The 25,074-nt window shown below is 40.9% G+C and overlaps 1 protein-coding gene across 4 annotated transcripts in view; it reads left to right on the top strand.

Moving 5' to 3' along the window:
- The window catches only part of ADGRA3 (adhesion G protein-coupled receptor A3), a 132,458-nt gene extending 108,113 nt beyond the window's left edge, over positions 1-24,345 (top strand). For all 4 annotated transcript variants that reach the window (XM_059887743.1, XM_024993526.2, XM_024993527.2 and 1 more), the window contains 5 exons: positions 7,691-7,815; positions 8,873-8,996; positions 18,564-18,709; positions 22,733-22,828; positions 22,964-24,345. In XM_059887743.1, the coding sequence (XP_059743726.1) occupies positions 7,691-7,815; positions 8,873-8,996; positions 18,564-18,709; positions 22,733-22,828; positions 22,964-24,206 (1,734 nt within the window). In that variant the 3' untranslated portion in view covers positions 24,207-24,345. The remainder of the gene's footprint in view (positions 1-7,690; positions 7,816-8,872; positions 8,997-18,563; positions 18,710-22,732; positions 22,829-22,963) is intronic.
- Positions 24,346-25,074: the final 729 nt, after the last annotated feature.

The following is a 25,074-nucleotide window of genomic DNA, read 5'->3' as shown; positions in this document are numbered from 1 at the left end:
CAACAACAAAATAATTTAGGAACATGTTTTTTGATGGACATGTGCATACAGGAGTGGAATTGCTAAGTTGTAGGCATCTGTATGCTGTGAGAAGTAATGCCATGCAATTGATCAAACTGGTTTTATTGGTGTAGTCTCACCAGTAATGAGTGTTAATTGCTCTATATCCTTCCCAGTGCTTGGTATTCTCAATCTTTAGTTTTGGTCTTCTGGTGGCTGTGCTGTGATAGATCATTGTGGTTTTAATTTTTTAAGTTTTTTCAGTTTTTAAAATTTTTTTAAATTTAAATAAGATAAAAATTAAAATTTTTGTTTTTTGGTAACTGATAATATTGAGTACCTCTTCATTTTCATATTACAGTTTGAGTAGCCCTTTTGTGAAGTTATTCTTCAAATCTTACATATTTTTAATTTGATTGTCTGTTGCTTTCTTACTGGCTTATAGGAATTCTTCATGAACTCTGAATAGGATCTCTTTGTTAGATTTATGTGTTGCAAAAATCTTCTCCCAGTTCATGACTTTTTTTAATCAGTTCAGGCTGCTACAACAGAATATCACAGACTAGGTCATTTACAAACAGAAGAAAAAAAATTTTTTTTTCATAGTTTTTGTAGGAGACAGGAAGAATAAAAAAAAAAAAAAAAAGCAGCCTCTGGCAAGGGCTGCAAAAGAAATTTATAATTGTTGGTAAACTGGATGCTATAAGGCATGAGACTCTTGGAACAAGTCCAGAGGGAACAGTTCATAACCTTGAAAACAAGATATGATCCTGGGGTCGGAAAACTGACCCCAGACTGTTTCTCAACTGTCGTCTCAGAGTCACATGTTTTGTGTATCTGATGAAAAAATCAATAGATAAAAATATTAGTCTTAGTTACTGATTTGTTATTGATTACTGTTTCGTAATTACTCAGTGGTTAATGATCATTTTGTTCTTTGGCCCTGAAGGCCACATGAGTTATAGTTTAACTCCCCGCTTATTCTTTCATTCACAGCTGAAAGTATAATAAAGCTGCCTTGGATTCAGTTTCGGGACCTTCACCTTGGATCCACGTTGATCCCCTGATCCTCGTTTTTCTCTAAATTCTTGTGTCTCGTTTCTTATTCTCTGACTGTATTGTGCTTTCAAAAACCCTGCTTGTCAAGCTGGTCTTGATAGTTTTGGAGGCTTAAGTCCATGATCAAGAAGCTAGCAGATTATTTGTCTAGTGAAGGCCTGCTTCCTGCTTCATAAATGCTGTCCTTTCTCTGTATCCTCTTGTGGTGGAGGGGGCATGGGAACTCTCAGGTGTCTCTTTTATAAAGGGACACTAATCCTGTTTATAAGGGCTCCACCCTCATGACCTAATCACCTCTCAGAGGCACTGCCTCAAGATAATATCACATTGGAGGTTAGGATTCAACATGTGAATTTTGGCTGGGTGACACAAACATTTAGTCTATGGGCATGCCTTTTTCCCTTTTTTCTTAATGTTGTCGTTTTATAAGCAGAGTTTCTAATTTTTCTAAATTTTTTTAGTAGTTAATGGGTTTTATGTCCTATTTAAGAAGTCTTTGCTTACCCCCAAATTATGAAGTTATTTTCCTTTATTTGCCTTAAGAAGCTTTAAATGTGTTTTATCTTTCACATTTAGGTCTGTGATTCAACCGGAACTGACTTTTGTGTATGGTGTGTGTTCAGTTCAGTTCAGTTCAGTTGCCCAGTTATGTCCGACTCTTTGCGACCCCATGAATCGCAGCACGCCAGGCCTCCCTGTCCATCACCAACTCCCGGAATTCACTCAGACTCACATCCATCGAGTCAGTGATGCCATCCAACCATCTCATCCTCTGTCATCCCCTTCTCTTCCTGCCCCCGATCCCTCCCAGCATCAGAGTCTTTTCCAATGAGTCAACTCTTCGCATGAGGTGGCCAAAGTACTGGAGTTTCAGCTTTAGCATCATTCCTTCCAAAGAATACCCAGGGCTGATCTTCAGAATGGACTGGTTGGATCTCCTTGCAGTCCAAGGGACTCTCAAGAGTCTTCTCCAACACCACAGTTCAAAAGCATCAGTTCTTCGGTGCTCAGCCTTCTTCACAGTCCAACTCTCACATCCATACATGACCATAGGAAAAACCATAGCCTTGACTAGATGGACCTTTGTTGGCAAAGTAATGTCTCTGCTTTTGAATATGCTATCTAGGTTGGTCATAACTTCCCTTCCAAGGAGTAAGCATCTTTTAATTTCATGGCTGCAGTCACCATCTGCAGTGATTTTGGAGCCCCCCAAAATAAGATCTGACACTGTTTCCACTGTTTCCCCATCTATTTCCCATAAAGTGATGGGACCGGATGCCATGATCTTTGTTTTCTGAATGTTGAGCTTTAAGCCCACTTTTTCACTCTCCAGTTTCACTTTCATCAAGAGGCTTTTTAGTTCCTCTTCACTTTCTGCCATAAGGGTGGTGGTGTATGTTAGGAGGATTAAAATCTTGAAATGATTCCTTGTTTCTTAGGGGAAAAATTAAAAGAAACAGACATAGTCTCAATTTTTTTAAAGACATTTTTAATTTTAAATCTCTTCTAAAATTTTATTTTATTGCCAAAGTCTTTTTAAAATACTTATACTCTGACAGAGGGAAACTGAGATGTTTTTCTTTGGTCTTCCTTCCATTGTTTAGATCTTGATGAGTTTAAACCATAATTAATTTATAATTATTATTGATGTGATGCCAGTAAATTATTTAAAACTGCTAGTGCACCCCACTCCAGTACTCTTGCCTGGAAAATCCCATGGACGGAAGAGCCTGGTAGGCTGCAGTCCATGGGGTTGCTAAGAGTCGGACACGACTGAGCGACTTCACTTTCACTTTTCACTTTCAGGCATTGGAGCAGGAAATGGCAACCCACTCCAGTGTTCTTGCCTTGAGAATCCCAGGGACAAGGGAGCCTGGTGGGCTGCCGTCTACAGGGTCACACACAGTCGGATACGACTGAAGCGACTTAGCAGCAGCAGCAGCAGCAGTGATCTTATATTTAGTAATTCTCAGGCTAAAACTATTGTATCAATCTCTATCAGGTTAATACAAATTTCAAAAGCTCTTCTTCCGTTTATTTGGTTCCTTAATAATAAGTACTTCTGTAGTTTTTAACACACTTTTACATGTTTTATATTCTCTGAATTGGTGCAGTTTATTTTGGTGAACTTTACTTTCCATTTTCTGGCCTGTTTTCTTAAACTTAGTAGTAGTAGTAATAACACTTCATTTGTGTCCGACTCTGCAACCCCATGGACTGTAGCCCACCAGGCTCCTCTGTCCATGGGAATCTCCAGGCAAGAATACTGGAGTGGGTTGCCATTCCCTCCTCCAGGGGATCTTCCTGACCCAGGGATTGAACACACGTCTCTTATGTCTCCTGCTTTGGCAAGTGGGTCCTTTACCACTAGCGCCATCTGGGAAGCCCTTAAACTTTGCACCATATGTAAGAGTGACTAAGATCACCATTTAGTGATGGACTGTGGTTGAATAAGCACCAGAGGCAGACTTTTCCTATGTTATGTATCACGGTATTGCAAATGTGAATGACACTTTGTACTTTTCTTCCATGGGTGTCTCCTAGTGGCCATTTGGACAATGTATTTGGTAATTTTTTTGTAATGGAAGTGATTTGATTTATAAAAAGAGAATAAAAGCAAGAATCATGGGTTTCTGTGAAATTAAAGAGATTGAAGTCTTTTGATATGTGTCTTTCTGAACAGGTAGATTTTTTTTCAGTAGAGGTATAATTGACATACAACATTTTATTAGCTTCAGGTATACAATGTAATGATTCAGTATTTGTGTATATTATAAAATGATCACCACAATAAGTCTAGTTAACATCCATCAGTATACAGTTACAATTTTTTTCTCATATGGTATAAACTAGCTTTACTCTTTGAGCAGCTTTCAAACTTCTGTATTATTATTAACTGTAGTCCCTTGCTGCACATTGCATCGCCAGGGCTTCATTTGTTCTATATTTGGAAATCGGTGCTTGTGGACTCCTTTCACCTGTGTTTTTGTTACAGTATCACAAAGCCTCTATTTGTTGATGGATATAATTGAAAATAGTTTTAACTTAAGATTTCTACTTTACCTCTTTTGTTTTAGTCTTTAACTTCTCTTCTTTCCTATCCTGATCTTCTCAGTTGTCTTATACGGCCTTAAATTCTCTTACATTTTGTCATCAAGATACAAGATCAAGTTTTTATTAACTTGATTTGTCTCCTTTACACCAGTAATGGAGTCTGCAAACCCTGGCAGATATTTGATCCACAGGCCTGTTCCAGTCAGCTCTCATTTGTTTGTTTGATGTTCTAAATGCTGGAAAGCTAGAAATGGTTTCCAAGTTTTAAAGATTATATTTTAAGTGGTTAATAAGTACCTGCATAATAACCTCAATTTTGCCTTTGGCCTGCAAAGCTTGAGCTCTTAACTCTCTGGCTCTTCACACCTTGCCAGGGGTTCTCTTTCATTTAGAAAGGTCTATTTATTGTGACAACAAAAATGCCCCTGTGCGACAGTCAGTAGTACTTGCTCCTTCCTCCAGGACTACTTTGGAGTTTTAACATTCTGGGTCCTCTGTGTCAACATCCAGCTTCCTGCTCATGCTATGTCACATTCATTGGCTTTTGAAAAAACTGAATTCTTTTAACCATAAATATTGTATAAAATGTAAGTGAAAGAGTAGAGTGAAAAAGTTGGCTTAAAGCTCAACATTCAGAAAATGAAGATCATGGCATCTGGTCCCATCACTTCATGGGAAATAGATGGGGAAACAGTGGAAACAGTGTCAGACTTTATTTTTTTCGGGCTCCCAAATCACTGCAGATGGTGATTGCAGCCATGAAATAAAAAGATGCTTACTCCTTGGAAAAAGTTATGACCAACCTAGATAGCATATTAAAAAGCAGAGACATTACTTTGCCAACAAAGGTCCATCTAGTCAAGGCTATGGTTTTTCCTATGGTCATGAATGGATGTGAGAGTTGGACTGTGAAGAAGGCTGAGCGCCGAAGAATTGATGCTTTTGAACTGTGGTGTTGGAGGAGACTCTTGAGAGTCCCTTGGACTGCAAGGAGATCCAACCAGTCCATTCTGAAGGAGATCAGTCCTGGGTGTTCTTTGGAAGGACTGATGTTGGGGCTGAAACTCCAGTACTTTGGCCACCTGATGAGAAGAGCTGACTCATTTGAAAAGACCCTGATGCTTGGAAAAGATTGAGGGCAGGAGGAGAAGGGGACGACAGAGAATGAGATGGTTGGATGGCATCACCGACTCGATGGACATGGGTTTGGGTGGACTCCGGGAGTTGGTGATGGACAGGGAGGCCTGTTGTGCTGCGGTTCATGGGGTTGCAAAGAGTCGGACATGACTGAGTGACTGAACTGAACTGAACTGGCAGTTTGTCTGATGTTTTGTTGGATAATATCCAGCCACCTGTGTTTTGTTATTCTCTGCAAAGGCCTGTGGAAGGCAAGCATACACAGGTTCTGCCCCTTCCCCAGACCCTGCCAGATGAGATGACTGTGGTGTCTCCATTTTACTGTGGGGTAACTGCCCCAGATCATACAGCTAGTGGTGGCAAAGTATTCTTGGAACATTTCCTGAAGGATTGGAAAACAGGCAGTGCACAGAAAGAGTGAAGAGACCACATCCTAGACGCTGAAAGTTTGTCCTCATTTATTCTCCATGGGAATAGAAGCTTTTCATAGAAACGAGGGAGAATCTGTCCACTCCAGCTAGCGTCTAACTGGCTCTTGTTGCCCCAGTCGTCTTTGAATTTCTCTTCTAACATTCTGGATTTTTAGCAGAATGCAAGTATTGATATGTTGAAACTGTGTACCATAGACCATGGGCATCTTACAAGGACAGGTTGTTCAGAATGGTGGCTGTAGGTTTCTGTCTTGTATTTTCCCTTTCGGGTCTTAGTTTATAGACTGTCAGCCCCCAAGAGATCCTGTGTTTCCCTGAATACCTGGTACTTGGCATAGTGCCTGGCCATGGTGGTCACCCAGCTGGCATTTATCAAATACGTAGATGAAGTACAGGCTTGTGACTCCTGACCGTGGGCTGGAGTGGAATTTCCCCTGCTGTGCCTCCAGTTTCTCATTAACTCTGACTTTTGTCAGGCTCTGTGGCCTCTGTTAGTCATTTGTTAATGATGAAGGATTTGCGAAGGTGTTCGGATAGATCTTTCTGGCTGTGTAATTATACACAATGGAGCACTGATTCTCCCCAGGAAAGTGTGCTGTTTCCCTCCCTCCTCCTCCTCTGTTGAGCCGTCAGTTTCCTCGTGTGTCTCACCCATTCCTTCCTGTCTTCACATCTTGGTTTTTCTAGTTTTAAGAATTATCTTAATAACTTCCTGACTAGAGATGCATCCCACTGTGAACTCCTTTCCACGTCCAGCTGTCATTTTCTAGCTTTCAGAATCGGTTTAGAAAGAGAATTTGGTGACAGGACCTGGTGAATCTGTGGCTTTGTCTCCTGACACCCTGGTTGTCTGGCTTGGAGTCCGGGGCCCCGGGAGAGACATCTTCCAAGCCTGCTCCAGTCCTTTGTCAGGAAGGAAGCCTTCAGGTGAATGGTGTTTTCGTTTTAGGACGTCACTGTCTGCTTTGTTTTAGGGAGCAGAGCCTTGGCAGCCACAAACTCTTTCAGATCTGATCTTCCCAGCCCTTAACCTCTTTGTGCCTCGGTTTTTTAAGCTATAAAATGGGACTAACAATATACCTAGCTTATAGGGTTATTCTGTGTAGGGTGCTGGCACGGTGCCTGGTTTAGGACAAATGCTCTGTGAGTGATCTGCTATTCTTATTTGTTATTACTGGTATTTGATCTCTAAGCGCTCAGTCACAGGGCTGCCCTTATGTTGATCAAACATGGTTGTGATCTCATTGTGTGTCTGAGGACCCTGTGACTTCTCAGCTCTTCAAGAGCAAGAATCATGGGTTAGCATTGCATCCCTGTCCTTCGCACAGTGTCTGGTCCCTTCATATTTGTTGAACTTGACTGCGGGAGGTTAGGCTTTATTGACTAAGAGATACTGCTACTGTCTTGTACCTTATTAGCTGGTGAATATGCAGAGTGACACGTTGGGTGAAAGTGAAGTGCTAGTCGCTCAGTCACTTCTGACTCTTTGCAACCCCATGGACTGTAGCCCACCAGGCTTCTCTGTTCATGGGATTCTCCAGGCAAGAATACTGGAGTGGGTTGCCATTCCCTTCTCTCGGGGATCTTCCTGACCAAGGGAATCGAACCTGGGTCTCCTGCATTCTTTACCGTCTGAACCATCACGGAAACCGAGGGCATTAAAAAGGCTGAAGTCTGTGGTTGACCTTCTAAATCACTGCTTTCCCTCAACACTACCATCAAAGGAGAGTCAGTGTTCACATTTATAAAGCAGATAGTCTGTTGTAAGAAGAGTGTGTGTGTATGTGTGCATGTATGTGTCTATACATACTACATGAGTAGTTAACACAGTACAAGTTAGGAGGGCATAGTAATGTGTGAGGAAAATGGCATGAAACATAGCCCTTGGATACAATGAAGAGATCCAAGGGCCAGAGTTCTCTTTATCGGTATATTTTAGCCCCTGAGAAAATCCCAACAACTTTGTGCAGAGCAGCATTCCTAGAATAATGCTTTGATTTTCCCTTCAGGATCTGACGGGATCCGAATTCTACACCCAGGCAGCCCATCTCCTGCACCCTGTGGTCTACACGACTGCTGTCATTCTTCTCTTGTGCCTCTTAGCAGTCATCGTCAGTTACATATACCATCACAGGTAAGAAATGAAACCGACTGCAGAGGCCTGTGGACGTTATTTCACATTTAATTAGGATAAAATGTTATCCTAATTTTATACCTAATTTAATACCATGCTGTCCTTCCAAAGTAAGGGCAGTTACTTCAGAGTACCTCCAGGCCTTCTTTATGCAAGTCAAGACATAAATAATAAGTGCACGTGGTGATAAACTCATCTTCTGCAGCGTCCAGTCATCCTGCTGGGTTTGTACCTGGCAAAGAACATGGGAAGTGTGTGTTAGGGAGTGGGGCATGAGGGTGAGGTCAAAGTGGAGCCTGGTTACCTGCAGAGGTATCTTCCTGAACCAGACTGTGGTATTATTTCTATTTCATAAATTTTTGCCTGTTGTGATAGTCTCTTTTACACATGGCATTTAAGAAAGCTTGTGGCATTTAAGTGTGGGATATGGTTTTTGTTAATTAGAGGCAAAGGTACAGAAATTTTTATTTTATGGTAAGATATAATGAACTGAAAGGATTTGCTAAGCAGAAATACATTTTCAAGAGGTTTTGCTAGAATGTATTTTCCTCTTTAAGCTGGACATATATGACATTTCTTGACATTTAGTTAAGAAACAAGGAGATTTTGATATAAGAAAGAAAGACTTGAGCATTTCATTATGAAAGGCCACGAGGAAATGCATTGGTTGTTTAGACCGTGTTATCCTAGTAGGTCAGGAAAAATAGAGATTGGCACCTTGTAGAAATTTCTGGGAAGCAAACAAGTAATCCATCTGTCATAAGACATCATAACTAACAAAAGCGGACGATTTCTTATTATGGAGAATTTGTGTAGCCTTTAGTGGATTGTAGTAGTTCCATTTGACTTGTCTTTTTTAGTGTATAAAGTTAAATGTTAAGAAACTGTATTGTGTTGAGGGATTTCTCAAAACCTGTACGTGTGTGTGATAGTATGTTTTAATAAAATGTTTGCACATTTACATTTGGCCTTGTATGAATTAGGTATGTTAACTTGGAGATGTCCAGCTTCAAGTATATTAACCCGAGTATTAATTTTTTCCCTTTTCTTTTAACAGTTTGATTAGAATCAGTCTCAAAGGCTGGCACATGCTTGTGAATTTGTGCTTTCATATTTTTCTGACCTGTGTGGTCTTTGTGGGAGGAATAAGTCAAACTAGAAATGCCAGCGTCTGCCAAGCTGTAAGTCAAAGTGAAAAAGTAAAATAAAAAAAATATACTGGTATTAAAAAGTAATTTCATATGTTTCATTGACTGTAAAAGGAAAATTGTTTCTTTAAAGCTTTTTTTCCTGAGCTAATTAAAGTTAACCTGAATGTTACTTAAATAATTCAGCAGTATACTTCAAGTTCTGAATTATAATTTCACAACGGATATATGACTTATGGAGCTTGTCTTTTTATCTTTGGGAATTTTGTGCTGCTTGTTATGTCTGTTATAATGACAAACGTTGAATTTTAAAAATTTATAAAATTCTGATATACCTGAAGAAGTAACATTTTCTGACAGGATTTTAAAAATCTTATCTATTTATGGAAACAGGAATTATAAAGATTTTAACTATAAGATATAAAAACAAGAAACTTCCTAGGTATGGTAAATATGAAGAATTTAAAAATCTTCAACTCTTAATTTCAAGTAAATGATTACATATATAGCATTAGTAAACAGTGTTCTAATAGTATAAGTATAAAAAACAAAACTTTTTAACATATGAGTAGGAAATACATAAAATTGTATTTATTTGCATATTATTTTCTATGTGCATCATAGCAAACAGTGTCACATAGAAATTCACAGTTCAGATTACGTGAATTTGGATGTCAGTTCTGCTTTTTCCAGTGTTTTTATAGGCAATTTGTTCAACTTTTTTTAATTGCAGATAATGAGATCTACCCTCTTAACCAATTTCTAAGTGTGTTGTATGGTGATTTAACTCTAAGGACATACAGCAGATCTTTAGAACTTTTTCATCTTGCGTGGCTGAAACTAGACCTCTGAAACGGCCACCTCCTGTATCCCTTCCCCTCACCTCCTGGCCCCACCATTCTGCTTTCTGTCTCTGTGAGCTTGACTTCATAAATACCTTATATCAGTGGAATCATGCAGTACTTTTCCTTCCATGATTAACTTATTTCACTGAACATAATATCCTCAAGGTTCATTCATGTTGTAGTATGTCACAGGATTTCTTGCTTTTTAAGACTGAATACATATGTCATTGTATGCATACACCACATTTTCTTTATCCATTCATCTATCAGTAGACATTTAGATTGTTTGCAGCTCTTGAATGTTGTAACACTGCAGTGAACATAGGACTACAATTATCTTTGATCCCGATATCAATATTTAACATTTCTGTGTCTCAATTTTCTCACCTGTAAGTTAGGAATAATAATTGAGTTGTTGTCAAATGATGAGACTATTTGCATTAGAAAAGCTAAAGTAATTTACAGATAAATTATTAGAAAAATAGGAAAACTTGTTTCCTATGTATGTAGTTTTTTTATGTAGTTTAATATACAAAGTGTGCTGCTAGTATGCAGAAATGTAACCAAGAGAAAACATAATTAATGAGAAGGTAACATTTATGTAGTATCAAAAAATATCCAGTACTTAGAAATAATAAAAATATTCAAGATTTGCAGGTAAAATTTTAGTGTATATTAAAGAAGACCTACATAAATGGAGAAATACACTAGGTCTAAGGATAGGAAAAGTGAAAGTCAGAGAGGTAGCAGTTCCTCCTAAATTAATCTGTAGATAAGAGAATTTTTCATGAAGCTCAATAAAATGGTCCTTAAATTTATATGAAAGTAAAGAAGGATCAGTGATAGTTAGGATACTTCTGAAAAACAGTAGAGTAGGAATTCTTCTTGGAGAAGGTGATGGCACCCCACTCCAGTACTCTTGCCTGGAAAACCCCATGGACGGAGGAGCCTAGTAGGCTGCAGTCCATGGGGTCGCGAAGAGTCAGACTCGACTGAACGACTTCACTTTCACTTTTCACTTACATGCATTGGAGAAGAAATGGCAACCCCCTCCAGTGTTCTTGCCTGGAGAATCCCAGGGATGGGGGAGCCTGGTGGGCTGCCGTCTATGGGGTCGCACAGTCGGACACGACTGAAGCGACTTAGCAGCAGCAGCAGGAAGTCTTCTAATCACCCAAACTGTTGAGGCTGTTGGAATTAAAACTGTGCATCAGAGTAGGGAGAGATAAATGGACCAGCACAGTAGAATAGCAGCCTTGGAAGCAGACCCACGCAGAGATTTGGTATGAGACAGATGTTACGTGTCTCATCAGCTGGGTCAAGACAGACCATTGTCCAGTTAAGGGAGCTGAGGAAAATCTATGTGGAAAAAAAGGTTAAAGTGGATCTGTACTTCATGCCATGTTAAAAAAGTCAGCTTTGGGTAGATTAAATATTACAAGTCTAAACGAAAGTGTTAAAATTTATATTAGAAAATATCATAATCCTTGGGATAAGGAGGGATTTCTTAAATATGACTAGAAAGAAAGAATGTACTTTTGACTAAAAATATCTTTTTCTTTAAAAAATGAAGATTCGTAAGGAAAGTGAAAAGACAAGTTCCACATTAGAAGACACTATTTTCAGTACATATGGGCTTCCCTGGTGGCTCAGATGGTAAAGACTCTGCCTGCAGTGCAGGAGACCTGGGTTCAATCCCTGGGTTGGGAAGATCCCCTGGAGAAGGGAAAGGCTACTCACTCCAGTATTCTGGGCTGGAGAATTCCAAGAGTCAGACACGGCTGCGCGACTAAGCATATCACAGCATGAATTCTCAATACATAATTACTGACAGAGCATTAGAATTAAAAAATGTATATATTAAAAACTAATCAGTGAGAATGCCACAAACATCCCAGTTGGAGAAGTGGTGAGAGTGACAGGCATTTCATAAGAGAAGAGACACAGGACCAGCGTACACGGCATTGGTGGTGACGGAGATGCAAATTCAGATCACTACCATATTATGCCTTTTCTGTCAGCAAAAATTAAGCCCGGCAGTGCCAAGTATTGAAGAACACGTGGATCCACATATTTTATACATACTGGGTAGGAATGTAAGTGGATGACTCCAGGAGCTCTACCTTATACAGGTAAACTTTTACACAGTCCCACTACAGGGCTTAGAGTGAGTGCCTGTGAATATTCATAGCAGCAGTCTACACCGTAGCGGAAACCTGGAAGCAACCCAAGTGCCCATCACTGAGAGAGTGAATGAATAAATGGTGATATTATGCAAGAGTCAAAGTTAATGAATTACAACAAGGCGTAGCAGTGTGAGTCAGTCTCAGGAATATAAGTGAAAAAATTAAGTCCCATAAATTACATTCATCCTGATATTTTTCTTTATAAAGACAAACATAACTAAAATGAAACAGCATACTTTTAATGAAAACACATAGGTGCAGTAAAATCTTAAGAAAGAAAGCAAAGGGATGATAAGCACAGGATAAACGGTGATGATTACCTTGGGTGCAGGGGTTCTTAGGTGCTGATACAGGCTTTTGTCAAGATCCTGCCTTTTGTCTTATTGATAGGTTGGTGGACACATAAAAAACTATTTAAGAAACTAAATAAAGGCAGGCCATGCTTGTGTGCTCGGCTCAGTCATTAGAATGTGTCATTAACCTAAGGCTGATGATGAATCCAATATTTTCTTCATGTAAAACAGTTTCAAATATGTATGTGTGTGTATATAGGAATTGTTGAGAGAATTAAATGACTCCAGAGTACCAGGTATACAGTAAGTGCTCAGTAATGTAAGCTATTATTATGACGGTTATTGGTATAATTATCTCTTAGCTGTGCAGAATATTCCCCTGTATTAGGGCCATTACTATACATCTGAAATCAAACTTGTTTGAAGCCTACAAGAAGTTAGGTAATGGATCCCAAATCAACTTAATAAGTGTACAGAAGATAGTGCTTCTCTTTTCTCAGTGTTTTCTCCCTTCTTCACCTGGGTGACTCCCACTTACTTTGTAGGTCTCAGTTTACTGTTTTAGAGATGCAGTCCCTCCACCTCTTCCCCTCATTATCCTAGCTGATTAACATTCCATAGTGCCTGCAAAACTTTATAATTGACTAGTATTTACCTATTTGTTGTCCCTGGACTCGAAGCTCTACAGGGATGGGGATTGTACTGATTCAATTCACCAGTGTTCATCCAAAAATCAGTATAAGACCTGACACATAGTAGGTGCTCAGCAGATACTGGGTAAATGAACAAAAATGGCCTCTGTGTGCAAATAGTAGAACTCATTCAACCCTGGAGTTGTTTTGAACATAGACTATTAGAGTACTCAACACACAATGGTGGTAATAGTCTCAATTCTGTCTAAAAATACTCATTGATTCACTAAGGAAATGAACAGAAAGAGGCCATAGTAGAAATGACTGCCTTTCATCATCCTGAATGGTATTTTATACCATTTCTAGAATGAAAAGGATAGGAAAGTACACTGAGTTTTCAGGGCCTCAAGAATGAATGTCTATTAGGTAAAGAATTACCTGAAAAAGTGTGAGGTGGGCAGGCTTCTAGATGTTTTCATATGTTGTTTTCTTCTGTTTTTTTTAGTGTTCTTCCTCTGTGAAAGACATAGTATCATTCTTATTATTTCTGACTCAGACATGACTTGCTTCACTTTATGTTTCTAATACTTATTCAGTTAGTAGCCAGCTGTGTCTGCCAGAACAGCCTGTGTGGCTTGTCTCTTAACCTCAGTTCCGTTCAGTTGCTCAGTCATCTCCGACTCTTTGCGACCCATGGACTGCAGCATTCCCGGCTTCCTTGTCCATCATCAACTCCCAGAGCTCGCTCAAGCTCATGTTTGTCATGAACAAACCTAGTGGTGGTGGTTTGTTCATTCAGTTGTGTCTGGCTCTTGTGACCCCATGGACTGTACCTGCCAGTCTCCTCTGTCCATGGGACTCCCCAGGCAAGAAATGCTGGAATGGGTTGCCATTTCCTTCTCCAGGGGATCTTCCCAACCCAGAGATCAAACCTGGGTCTCCTGCATTTCAGGTAGATTCTTTACCTACTTAGACACCTGGACAGCCCCTTAACCTAGTAGGGGCTTCATGTTTCTTCTGCAAAATAATGGGGTGGGCTCGTCTTCCATCTCTAAAACTGAACCCTGAAGCGTGCATCTTCTACATGCATTTCTTAGGTGCACATGATTGGTGTTGTCTTTGGCATATCTCCCTTTTAGAGCTCATGTATTTTATGAATGGTGTGAACAGGTTCTAATGCAGTTTCTTCCCTGAAATAATTGGCTGAGGTTATTAAAGGCCCCACCAGCCAGGGACTTCCCACTCTGGTTCTTATGTCATCCTTTCTGGGTGGTGCCATGGGTGCATGCTGTAGCCTTGAACTTTCTTTTGCAAAAGGAGCCAAAGGGAAACTGAGAAGTTGAGTGATAGAGTAGAAGAGGCTGTTGACTCAACAGGGTTTGGAGGAGATCTGGGTTCTGGGTCAGGATGTGCTGCCAGATAACTGTGTGATCGTTAGTTTTTGGTCCTTGGTTTCCTAGCTATGCAGTGAAAGGATTTGGCTACAAATATTTAGGATACCATGTTGCTCTACCACTCCACAATTTCATCTGTTAACTATTGTGCCAGCCGACCTTCTCAGGTGTCTTCTGGTCTGTTATCCAGAGGACTGCTGCACGGGCACATAGGATACACAGGGAGATTCAATCCATGGATGTTAAGAGCTTTCTACTTGCCAGCTACTGCAAGTATGTTATGTTAACTTTCACATTAACCCTAGGAGGTAGTTCTTACTCATATTTTATTAGTACAGAAATTGAGTCTTAGAGAATTGAAATAACTTGCCCCAAGTCTAGGGCCTTTGGGTGGCAGAGCCCTGATTCAAATGACAGTCTCTCTGAGTATTCCTTGCCAATCCCCACCCTTAACACTGCCTTCTTCTTATTGAGGACCAGGATGATGTAATAGAAGAGTCTCAGGCTTTGGGTTTGAGTTGCTGCCCCACCACTCTCCATGTGGCCTCTAGAGGATGATTTAACTTCTTTCAGCCTCCATCTCCTTGTCTGTAGCAGTAAGCAAATTGTGACACTAAGAGGATAAAATAGAAGCACATAAAAAATTGTCTAATACATTTTGGCATACATAGCAGGCATTCTGGAGAAGGCAATGGCACCCACTCCAATACTCTTGCCTGGAAAATCCCATGGACGGAGGAGCCTGGTGGGCTGTAGTCCATGAGGTCGCTAAGAGTCAGACACGACTGAGCGACTGCCCTTTCACTTTTCACTTTCAGGCATTGGAGAAGGAAATGGCAACCCACTCCAGTGTTCTTGCCTGGAGAATCCCAGGGACGGGGGAGCCTGGTAGGAGGCCGTCTATGGGGTTATGGGGTTGCACAGAGTCGGACACGACTGAAGTGACTTAGAAGTAGCAGCAGCAGCAGCAAGCATTCAGTAGTGGATGCTCTTAATTTTTATATGTATTCATATCAGACTATGAGTATTAAAGATGATTTTTTTGCACACTTGCTGTGTACGCTGCATTATTATAGGTTTTGTTGGTGGTTAAAAACCCAACTGTTAAAATGTCTCATCTCTGGTATGTGAATGTTTATGGTTAGGTAACATATAAAGTCCAACTCTTCAAGATAATTTTTTGTATCCATTTTGCACCTTTGAAAATTGATATCTTGAAGTAAGGTGACTTTCTTAAGTTCTAATCTGTTGCATTTAATGAATCATTTACATGCCCTATAAATTAGATTATTTCCAAACTATTTACAAATTTCCCACATGTATCTGATTTATTTGGGAGAAATTGTGACAGAGAGGTTGTATTTCAAGTATAGCCCAAGTGTCCGATGGAGAATAAAATAGGAAGCACATATGTGTGCTCAGTTGTGTCTGACTCTTTGTGACCCCATGGACTGTAGCCCACCAGGCTCCCCTGTCCATGGGACTTTCCAGTCAAGAATGCTGGAGCAGGTTGCCATTCCCTTCTCCAGGAGATCTTCCCAACCTAGGGATCAAACATGCGTCTCTTGCGTCTCCTGCATTGGCAGGTGAATTCTTTACTGCTGAGCCACCTGGGAATCCCCAAATAGGAAGCAACTTTTTTCCAAAAGATAGGAATACCATTGCTGCTAGACTAGATCTCAGTGCCTCCTTTATTCTGTCTTATGGAACGTTTGGTGATTTGCTTATGTGACTATTACCAGGTACCATTAGACCCCTAAAATTCCACTATTGGTAATAATTGTTTAACTGGAAGGCTTTAGTATCTTTTAAGTATGAACACTTCTCTGCAAATTTGAAATGCCATAGGAAACACTTCAAAATCTAAAGGTTGAGTTTTACCTATTAGATCTAAAACAAGAAAATTCTCCATCTTGCACTCCTGTGTTGAAAATATTTTTAACTTCTGTTTTGAAGCTTATTTGAAGCCTTGTCTCATTCTTTTGACCTCTACATCGGAGAACACTGTAGAAACAGAGGATACCATTTTGAGTCAATATCATTGATTGGTTTTGAATGTTTTGGTTTTTATGCACCAAATCCAATTATACTATTTTTATTTACAACATTTGATGTGACACCAGATAGCTCAGAGGGTTATTTTATGCTTTTTGTTCCACTTGCATCTGTAAGCTTTGCTTTTCTAGTGCAGTGAGTAAAACTAATAGGAACCATGGAGCAAGTTTTCTGCTTAAGAAGAAGATATTGTGAGGACTTTCCTGGTGGTCCAGTGGTTAAGAATCCATGTTTCCATTGCAGGGAACATAGGTTCGATCACTGATTGGGGAACTAAGATCCCTTGTGTTGCAAAACACTACCAAAATACAAATAAATAAAAATCAAACAAATTTTTAAAAGATGAAGATACTCCGACCCTCTGGTTCAGCCAGGCTGGATCACCCTCTTAGCCCTTTCAGTCATTGAGAGGACAGTGACTTCCCTGGACAAGTGACCACCCTAGTGTTTGCCCTGCAGAATAATCTGTGTACTTCCATGTCACCAAGTTTAATGAGGCTCATGTCTCATTAACATGAGCCTTAGGCAGCAGTCTGGATTGTTCTGTTACTTACCTAGGATTGATGATGTCAATTTGATTTTCTTGAGATTGGAGAGTCATCCTTTTTGAATTAAAAAAAAGTTTTTTTTTCCTTGGAAATTTTCATTGATAGAAGTTCACCTGTAATCATTGTGTAAGAAGAAAGGATCAAAAGATAGAATTAGATAAGAAAATTGAATTATGTCCTTGCTGCGCCATGCATTTATTTTTCTTAAAATAGATTTTAAACCTCTCTTACCCCATATTTGTCTATCTAGAATTTTATTTCTAACTGCTGTTGCTTCAGACACAGTTCACAAGGTGAATGTGCCCCCCCATCATCCCTCTGGGAGGAACTCAATGTCATCACTTACCTATATTGCAGTTCTCCATCACCTTTCGAGTACTTATTATGTCCCAGATATTGTGCCCTTTCAGTCCCTACAAAAACCCCTAGGGATGCTTATGGATGGATAGTCTTTCTACTATTCACATGAGGAACATTAATTTCAAGAATGTTTACGTTATTTTCTTAAAACCATACTCATAATAATAATAAAGATATTGCTGTATTTTTAATCACATATAATGTACCAGGCAAAGTGCTAAATGCTTTATATAGGGTGTCCTATTTAAAGCCTTATGGTACTTTAATATTATCCTCAGTTTACAAATGAGAACAGTGCTTGAGATATTCTGCGAGTTTGCTTAGGTGTCACAAGGGGTAGATTCTGGTTTTAAAACCAGGCAAAATTGTTAATTCCAGAGCTCACTCATTTCAAATAATCACCGATCTGTTATACTGCTCGCTTGCCATCCATTTTGATACATAAAAGCTGTGAATTAGAAATATTCAGGTCTCTGACTCCAAAGTTTATTCTCTGTTGACTGTGACTTTTGCCCTCCAGTTACCCTTGACGTCCCCCTGATAGCTCAGTTGGTAAAGAATCCACCTGCAATGCAGGAGACCCCAGTTTGATTCCTGGGTCGGGAAGATCCCCTGGAGAAGGGATGGATAGGCTACCCATTCCAGTATTCTTGGGCTTCCCTTGTGGCTCAGCTGGTAAAGAATCAACCTGCAGTGTGGGAGACCTGGATTCGATCCCTGGGTTGGGAAGATCCCCTGGAGAAGGGAAAGGCTACCCCACTCCAGTATTCTGGCCTAGAGAATTCCGTGGACTGTATAGTCCGTGGGGTTGCAAAGAGTTGGACAGACTGAGTGGCATTCGCTTTCACTCTCACTTACCCTTCACCTCTGCATTCCTCTTTAAAATAGACTTTAGGAACTCGACTCTAATTTATAGCATAGCATCTATGAGAGACATGGCTTTGGTTTACTGTTGTCCAGGAGTGAATTCCATGGTATGTTTAGTGTCATCTTAGGTATAAGTTGTAGTCCATGGGCCTCCTATATTCAACTATAGATTCGGTCTCTATTATACGCCTTTTATTTATTTATTTATTTTTTATTATACGCCTTTTAGACTGCTTTCTTTGTTCATTAGCGGGCAAAGGAATGGATCGTTAGAATATACCTTCGTACAGTTTCTGAGTCAGATATTCAGAATAACTTAACCAGTCTTTTTGAGGAAGTTTACTGGCAATTATTATATTTTGATTGTAAAGGGGAATTTTTTTTTTTTTTTCATTTTAGTTCATGTATTCTTCTTTCTAGGTTGGAATAATTCTTCATTATTCCACTCTTGCTACAGTACTATGGGTGGGAGTGACAGCTCGGAACATCTACAAACAAGTCACTAAAAAAGCTAAAAGATGCCAGGACCCTGATGAGCTGCCACCTCCACCAAGACCAATGCTCAGGTATCTAATATCTTCGTGTACTATCTTCTGTTAAATGTCCACACATATGAAATTTAATGAAGTATGGCCATAACAAAAAATTGCTGAGTGAACTTTGGAACGTGGAAGAATAGACTTGTAAGCAGCCTCGCAGCTGGGAGTTCTTTGTGAAGTTTTGTATCCTCTCTTGTCTTTCTGTCTCATCTAGAAAGTGGGAATGATTCTCTTTCATAGACTTGTTGTGAGGCATAAGTGACTTAATGTGTAAAGCACTTCAGACGGATGGTACTGGCCATGGAATAGACTCTGAAAATATTAGTTTTTATTTCCTTGAGGTCGTTTAGTAGATTTCAGTCTTCTCAAGTATGTATCAGTGTCATTATTCTCCAAGAAAGAAAAAACAGTTTTGGTGTCGTGCTATTCCTAATATCATAATTTAAATCAGTTGTCAGTGAATTATTATTCTCAATGGGTAGAAGACCTGTCCTTGAGGTCTTTACAGTCTGTGAGGAGACAGGTGTGAGAAGAACTACTGTAGCTGTGTAAGAGCTGGAGTGGAAGTACATTCTCTGAAAGCGCCAAAGAGGAACTGTAATTCTGAGGGGTCAGGGAGAGTGGGGGGCTATTAAGAATTGCTTGACTACCACATAAAGCACAGAGGTAGCACTTTAAATACAGGATCATATTGCAAGCTGAACAGATTTGAGAAGTGCGGTTTGACTGTGGCTGGAACCTAGGGTTTATGGTGTAGAGTAGCGTGATTCAGAGTAAAAGCTGAGTTTCAGGTTTTAGAGGGCCAGATTAAATTGTGGGCTATACATTAGAATGCCCGAAAGTAGGAGACATCTACAAATAATTCTGCTGAGGTCATTAGGAGATCCTCATGAGTACTGCATAGGGTCTTTTGCCCATTTCAAAACTGGGAAAGGAGTATTTCAAGGCTGTGTATTGTCACCCTGCTTATTTAATTTATATGTAGAGTACATCATGAGAAACGCTGGGCTGGATGAAGCACAAGCTGGAATCAAGATTGCCAGGAGAAATATCAATAACCTCAGGTATACAGATGGCACCACCTTTATGGCAGAAAGTGAGGAAGAACTAAAGAGCCTCTTGATGAAGGTGAAAGAGGAGAGTGAAAAAAACTGGCTTAAAACTCAACATTCAAAAAACTAGGATCAGGGCATCCAGTCCCTCACTTCATGGCAAATAGATGGTGAAACAATGGAAACAGTGACAGATTTTATTTCCTTGGGCTCCAGAATCACTGCAGATGGTGACTTCAGCCATGAAATTAAAGATGCTTGCTTCTTGGAGGAAAAGCTATGACAAACCTAGACAGCATATTAAAAAGCAGAGATTTTGCCGACAAAGGTCTGTGTAGTCAGTGCTGTGGTTTTTCCAGTAGTCATGTACAGATGTGAGAGTTAGACCATAAAGAAGGCTGAGTGCTGAAGAGTTAATGCTTTTGAACTGTGGTGTTGGAGAAGACTTTGGAGAATCCCTTCGACTGCAAGGCGATCCAACCAGTCCATCCTAAAGGAAATCACTTCTGAATATTCTTTGGAAGGACTGATGCTGAAGCTGAAGCTCCCAATACTTTGGCGACGTGATGTGAAGAACGGACTCATTAGAAACAACCCTGAGGCTTGAAAAGATTGAAGGCAAGTGGTGAAGGGGGTGACAGAGGACGAGATGGTTGGATGGCATCAACGACTGGATGGACATGAGTTTGAGCGAGCTCTGGGAAATGGTGAAGGACAGGGAAGCCTGGTGTGCTGCAGTCCATGGGGTCACCAAGAGTCAGACATGACTGTGTGACTGAACAACAGATGAGGACTGCCACCGGCACAGTGGCATGGAGGTTAGAGAGGACACGTGTTCAGGAACTTGAGGCAGTTTCTCTAGGAGTGATGACTAGCTGCATTTGGGAGCTCTGTATGGGGATTTGAAGGTGGCTGCAGGTTGTCTGCTCCAGTTGGCTAGGGTCCTTCTGCAGATGGTGCATCCATCAACTGAGAAAGTCACAGAGGAAAAGTGGGTGGGGGGACCCAGGGAGGGTAAGCACAGGGGAAGTGGGCTCACCCATACTTTCTCATGGAATTTTACATTTGGGGAGTCTAGTGCTCAGCAGAGAGGACACACTCTGTGTCCCCTTGACAGGACAGGAGATGTGTTAACATGTGTTCATTGAAGCACTGATAAGGAATGAGCTCTCCCAGGGAAAAGTCAGCTAACAATGATCCCTGGGCCATATCAGTGTTGAGTAGATGGGCCATAGCAGATAAAGGGAAGAACTGAAAGAGAACATTTGAAGATTGAGGGGAGAGTGGTTCAGTGAGCGGCAAGGGACAGAAGGAGTGCTTGGCCACAGCCAGATTCTAGGATGCGATTTGACACCCCTGTCACTGGTGTTAAAGGACCTGAGGGTGATGGTGTTTGGCCAATAGACAGGGATCCATCCTCATGCAGCTGTTTGTTTCTGTTGGGTTTCCTTTCTGTTCGGTGATTAAAAACACAAAGGGTTTAGTAAAAGGCAGCCTGAGCGCCAAAGCCTATGTAGTCCTCTGTGGCTGGTAGGTACACCCTTTGCTTTAGACGGTCAGGTTCACCCTGTAGGCTGCCGTCCTTTCCCTGAGTTCTGGAGCTTAAGGAAACTCAGCGTCTGGGCTACATGGATGATGGGCAGGGACTTGTCCTGAGTCTACTGGCCCCAGAGAGGGCAGTTTCAGTAGCATGGTAGCTTGGAAGCAGCGTCACCTCGCAATAAAGGTGAGGCACATGTTGGTGCTGTTGTTTCCAGGTGTTTGTCACCAAAGGGAGCAAGAAAGAAGGTGGTAGTTGAAGGAAAGTTTTAGGATGGAGAAAACGTGAACATACACATAGGCTGGAAGGAAGAAGCAGTGGAGAAGTAGATTTAAAGCTTTAAAGTAAGAATTAGTTGGTAGCAGGCAGTCCTGGAGTAGAGGTGGGGAAGGAGTGGCAGAGAGTACTGTGGAACTCGAGACAAATTTGGGTGAACTGGTGCTTCTTTGTCAGGTCAGAAGCAGCTATGAATTGGTTCAACAGGAAGAAGGGCAGGGTCACAAATGCTGGCTTTCCTCTAATCTGTGGAATAAAAGACATAGTTTTATGGGAGTAATTAGCTGTCTTTTTCAGCAGTAATATCATATTGAAGATTTTTAGTACCCATAAGCATGACTAAGAAAAAAATATATGGGAAAATGCGTTGTGAACATTGCCTTTATCAAGCCAATTCAGCATGTTGACTGTGACTCTGGACTTGGCAAATGCAGAGTTAAGACTGGCGTACCCAGGGGTAGCTCACCAGGCCAGGAAGTTCCCTAGGATCTTTTCAGAGCACTCAGAGAAGCTGCTCCTCTCTGCCCCAAAAGTTGTTCTTCAGAGGACCAGCTAGCACTCCGTCTCCCTCAGTTCCTCCCAGCAGGTCTGTGGGCAGTTGGTGAGGAAGGGCCCAAGCGCTGTGGGCAGCTGGGATCCAGGTACCTTCCTTACCTCCATTTCAGCTGACTGAGGATAAGCATACATAGCAGCAGGACATTAGATCTAGCAGGTCCTGCTAAGCATTAATATGCAGGTCTAGCCTGGCATTAATGAATAAACGATGTTGTTACATTTTTAGTGTGAACAGTGGCACAGTGGGATCTTCAAGTCCATTTTGCAGTGGACTAACTTTCTGCTCCACTGGCTGAATCTAAAAGAAACAAGTATAAGCCAGAGCCCTACCTGCAGGAACTGGGTGTTACTTCGCCTGCCCACAGGGTGGCAGAAGCTGATCAGCTTTCCTTCAACTCAAACTTGGTAGATCTTCCGCTTTTTTAAACTAAAGAAATCAAGAATAAATAAAAACTTAAAAAAAAATGTTACTGTTAACAAAGGAGCCTGCAAATGTTAACCTCTCCTGAATTATTGAAATAGTGACTAATCTTTAAGGAATAACTTCTGCAGAAATGAGATCCTACAATGTGTACACCTAAAGCAATTAGATTGATGAGCTGTTGTTTCCATCGTTGCCCCTACTAGGTTCTACCTGATCGGTGGTGGTATACCCGTCATAGTTTGTGGCATCACTGCAGCCGCAAACATCAAGAATTACGGCAGTCGGCCAAATGCACCCTAGTGAGTATTCAGTGTTCTCTTTGTACCTGAGTTGGTTCCTTGAACTGTTTCCCAGGAACTAAAGCTTACTGCAACTTTTTAAACACTTTCTTGACATATGGAGCATTTGAGCTGGTTCTCCGTTTTCTTTCCTAGTTGCTGGATGGCGTGGGAACCCTCCTTGGGAGCCTTCTACGGGCCCGCCAGCTTCATCACTTTCGTAAACTGTATGTACTTTCTCAGCATATTTATTCAGTTGAAAAGACACCCTGAGCGCAAATACGAGCTGAAGGAGCCCACCGAGGAGCAGCAGCGGCTGGCAGCCAATGAAAACGGAGAAGTCAATCATCAGGACTCCATGTCCCAGTCCCTGATTTCCACATCGGCCCTGGGAAACGAACACACCTTCCATGCTCAGCTTCTGGGGGCCAGCCTTACCTTGCTCTTGTATGTCGGCCTGTGGATGTTTGGGGCCTTGGCTGTTTCTTTGTATTACCCTTTGGACTTGGTTTTTAGCTTCTTTTTTGGAGCCACATGTTTGAGCCTCAGTGCGTTCATCGTGGTTCACCATTGTGTCAACAGGGAGGATGTCCGGCTCGCATGGATCATGACTTGCTGCCCAGGACGGAGCACCTATTCAGTCCAGGTCAACGTGCAGCCCCCCAGCTCCAGCGGGCCGAGCGGGGAGGCTCCCAAGTGCACCAACAGCAGTGCAGAGTCTTCATGCACAAACAAGAGTGCTTCGAGCTTCAAAAACTCCTCCCAGGGCTGCAAATTAACCAACTTGCAGGCTGCCGCGGCCCAGTGCCACACCAATTCCCTACCTTTGAATGCCACGCCTCAGCTCGACAATAGTCTGACAGAACATTCAATGGACAATGATATTAAAATGCATGTGGCGCCTTTAGAAGTTCCATTTCGAACAAATATGCACCCAAGCCGCCATCATAAAAACAGAAGTAAAGGGCACCGGGCCAGCAGACTCACGGTCCTCAGAGAATATGCCTACGACGTCCCCACGAGCGTGGAAGGCAGTGTGCAGAATGGCCTGCCGAAAAGTCGGCTGGGCAGTAATGAAGGACACTCTCGGAGTCGGAGGGCGTACTTAGCCTACAGAGAGAGACAGTACAACCCCCCCCAACAAGATAGCAGTGATGCCTGTAGTACGCTTCCCAAAAGCAGCAGGAATTTTGAAAAGCCTGTTTCAACTAGTAGTAAAAAAGATGCAGTAAGGAAGCCAACTGTAGTTGAACTCGAAAGTCAGCAGAAGTCTTATGGCCTGAACTTGGCCATTCAGAACGGACCAATCAAAAGCAGTGGGCAGGAGGGACCCTTGCTGGGTACGGATAGCACTGGCAATGTGAGGACTGGGTTATGGAAACACGAAACTACTGTGTAGACTTGGTGGGCTTCCTGGGCAAGAAATCCATATAAACTGTGATAGTCACATTCCTTTAAGCTATGAACATGTAAAAGCAGACTGTTTACAGCCACCTTAGGGATTCAAAAGAATTTTGAATAAACTTTTAAGTTTTGGATTTTGTGTATTTTATATCCCCCAAGTGTTGCGTTTTTATAAATTTTGGAAAAAGCCTCTAAAACAGTGTTTCACATGTCAAAGCACCAGCAAGACATTTTGGGAATCTGAAATGTAATTTTCTTGAAATCTGTACTATCTACTTAACGTTTCAGGCTTGTATTTAATACAATAAATAGGTGTTTGTCATTGTGTCAATCTTACATTTTTACATTTTACAGTCCCAGAAGCATTTAGTTCTAATTTAATGAAGTTTGTGCATTGGGATAATTTAGCCAGAATTATACATAGATCAATTATCAGATTTTTTACATGATTAGCTTCACTGATGATGGCATGTAAATCAAATGGCTTCTGGAATGACGTATTTTGTAAATACTGTTTTAAATACTATAAGTTTTTTTTTTAATCTCACAATTTTTTTTGAAAATGCAAATGCCTAAAAACTTTGCCTAAATTACCTTATTTTCACCCTATCACTTTGGTCATATTAATACCATTTTTTTATATTTATGTGGCTTTCAGTGGTTTATATATTGGTTTACTTATTCTTTTTTTTCAAACACAAGTTATTTTTTTTTCTTTTTTTTAAAAAAATATTTATTTGGCTGTGCTGGGTCTCAGCTGTGGCATGTGGGATCTTTAGTTGCTATTTGGCTTCGCTGGGTCTCATTTCCAGCATGCAAGATCTTCAGTTGTGACATACAAACTCTTCAGTTGCGGCATGTGG

This window comes from Bos taurus, chromosome 6, assembly GCF_002263795.3.
Source record: "Bos taurus isolate L1 Dominette 01449 registration number 42190680 breed Hereford chromosome 6, ARS-UCD2.0, whole genome shotgun sequence".
NCBI lineage: Eukaryota > Metazoa > Chordata > Mammalia > Artiodactyla > Bovidae > Bos > Bos taurus.
This window is presented reverse-complemented; position numbering and strand designations above follow the sequence as displayed.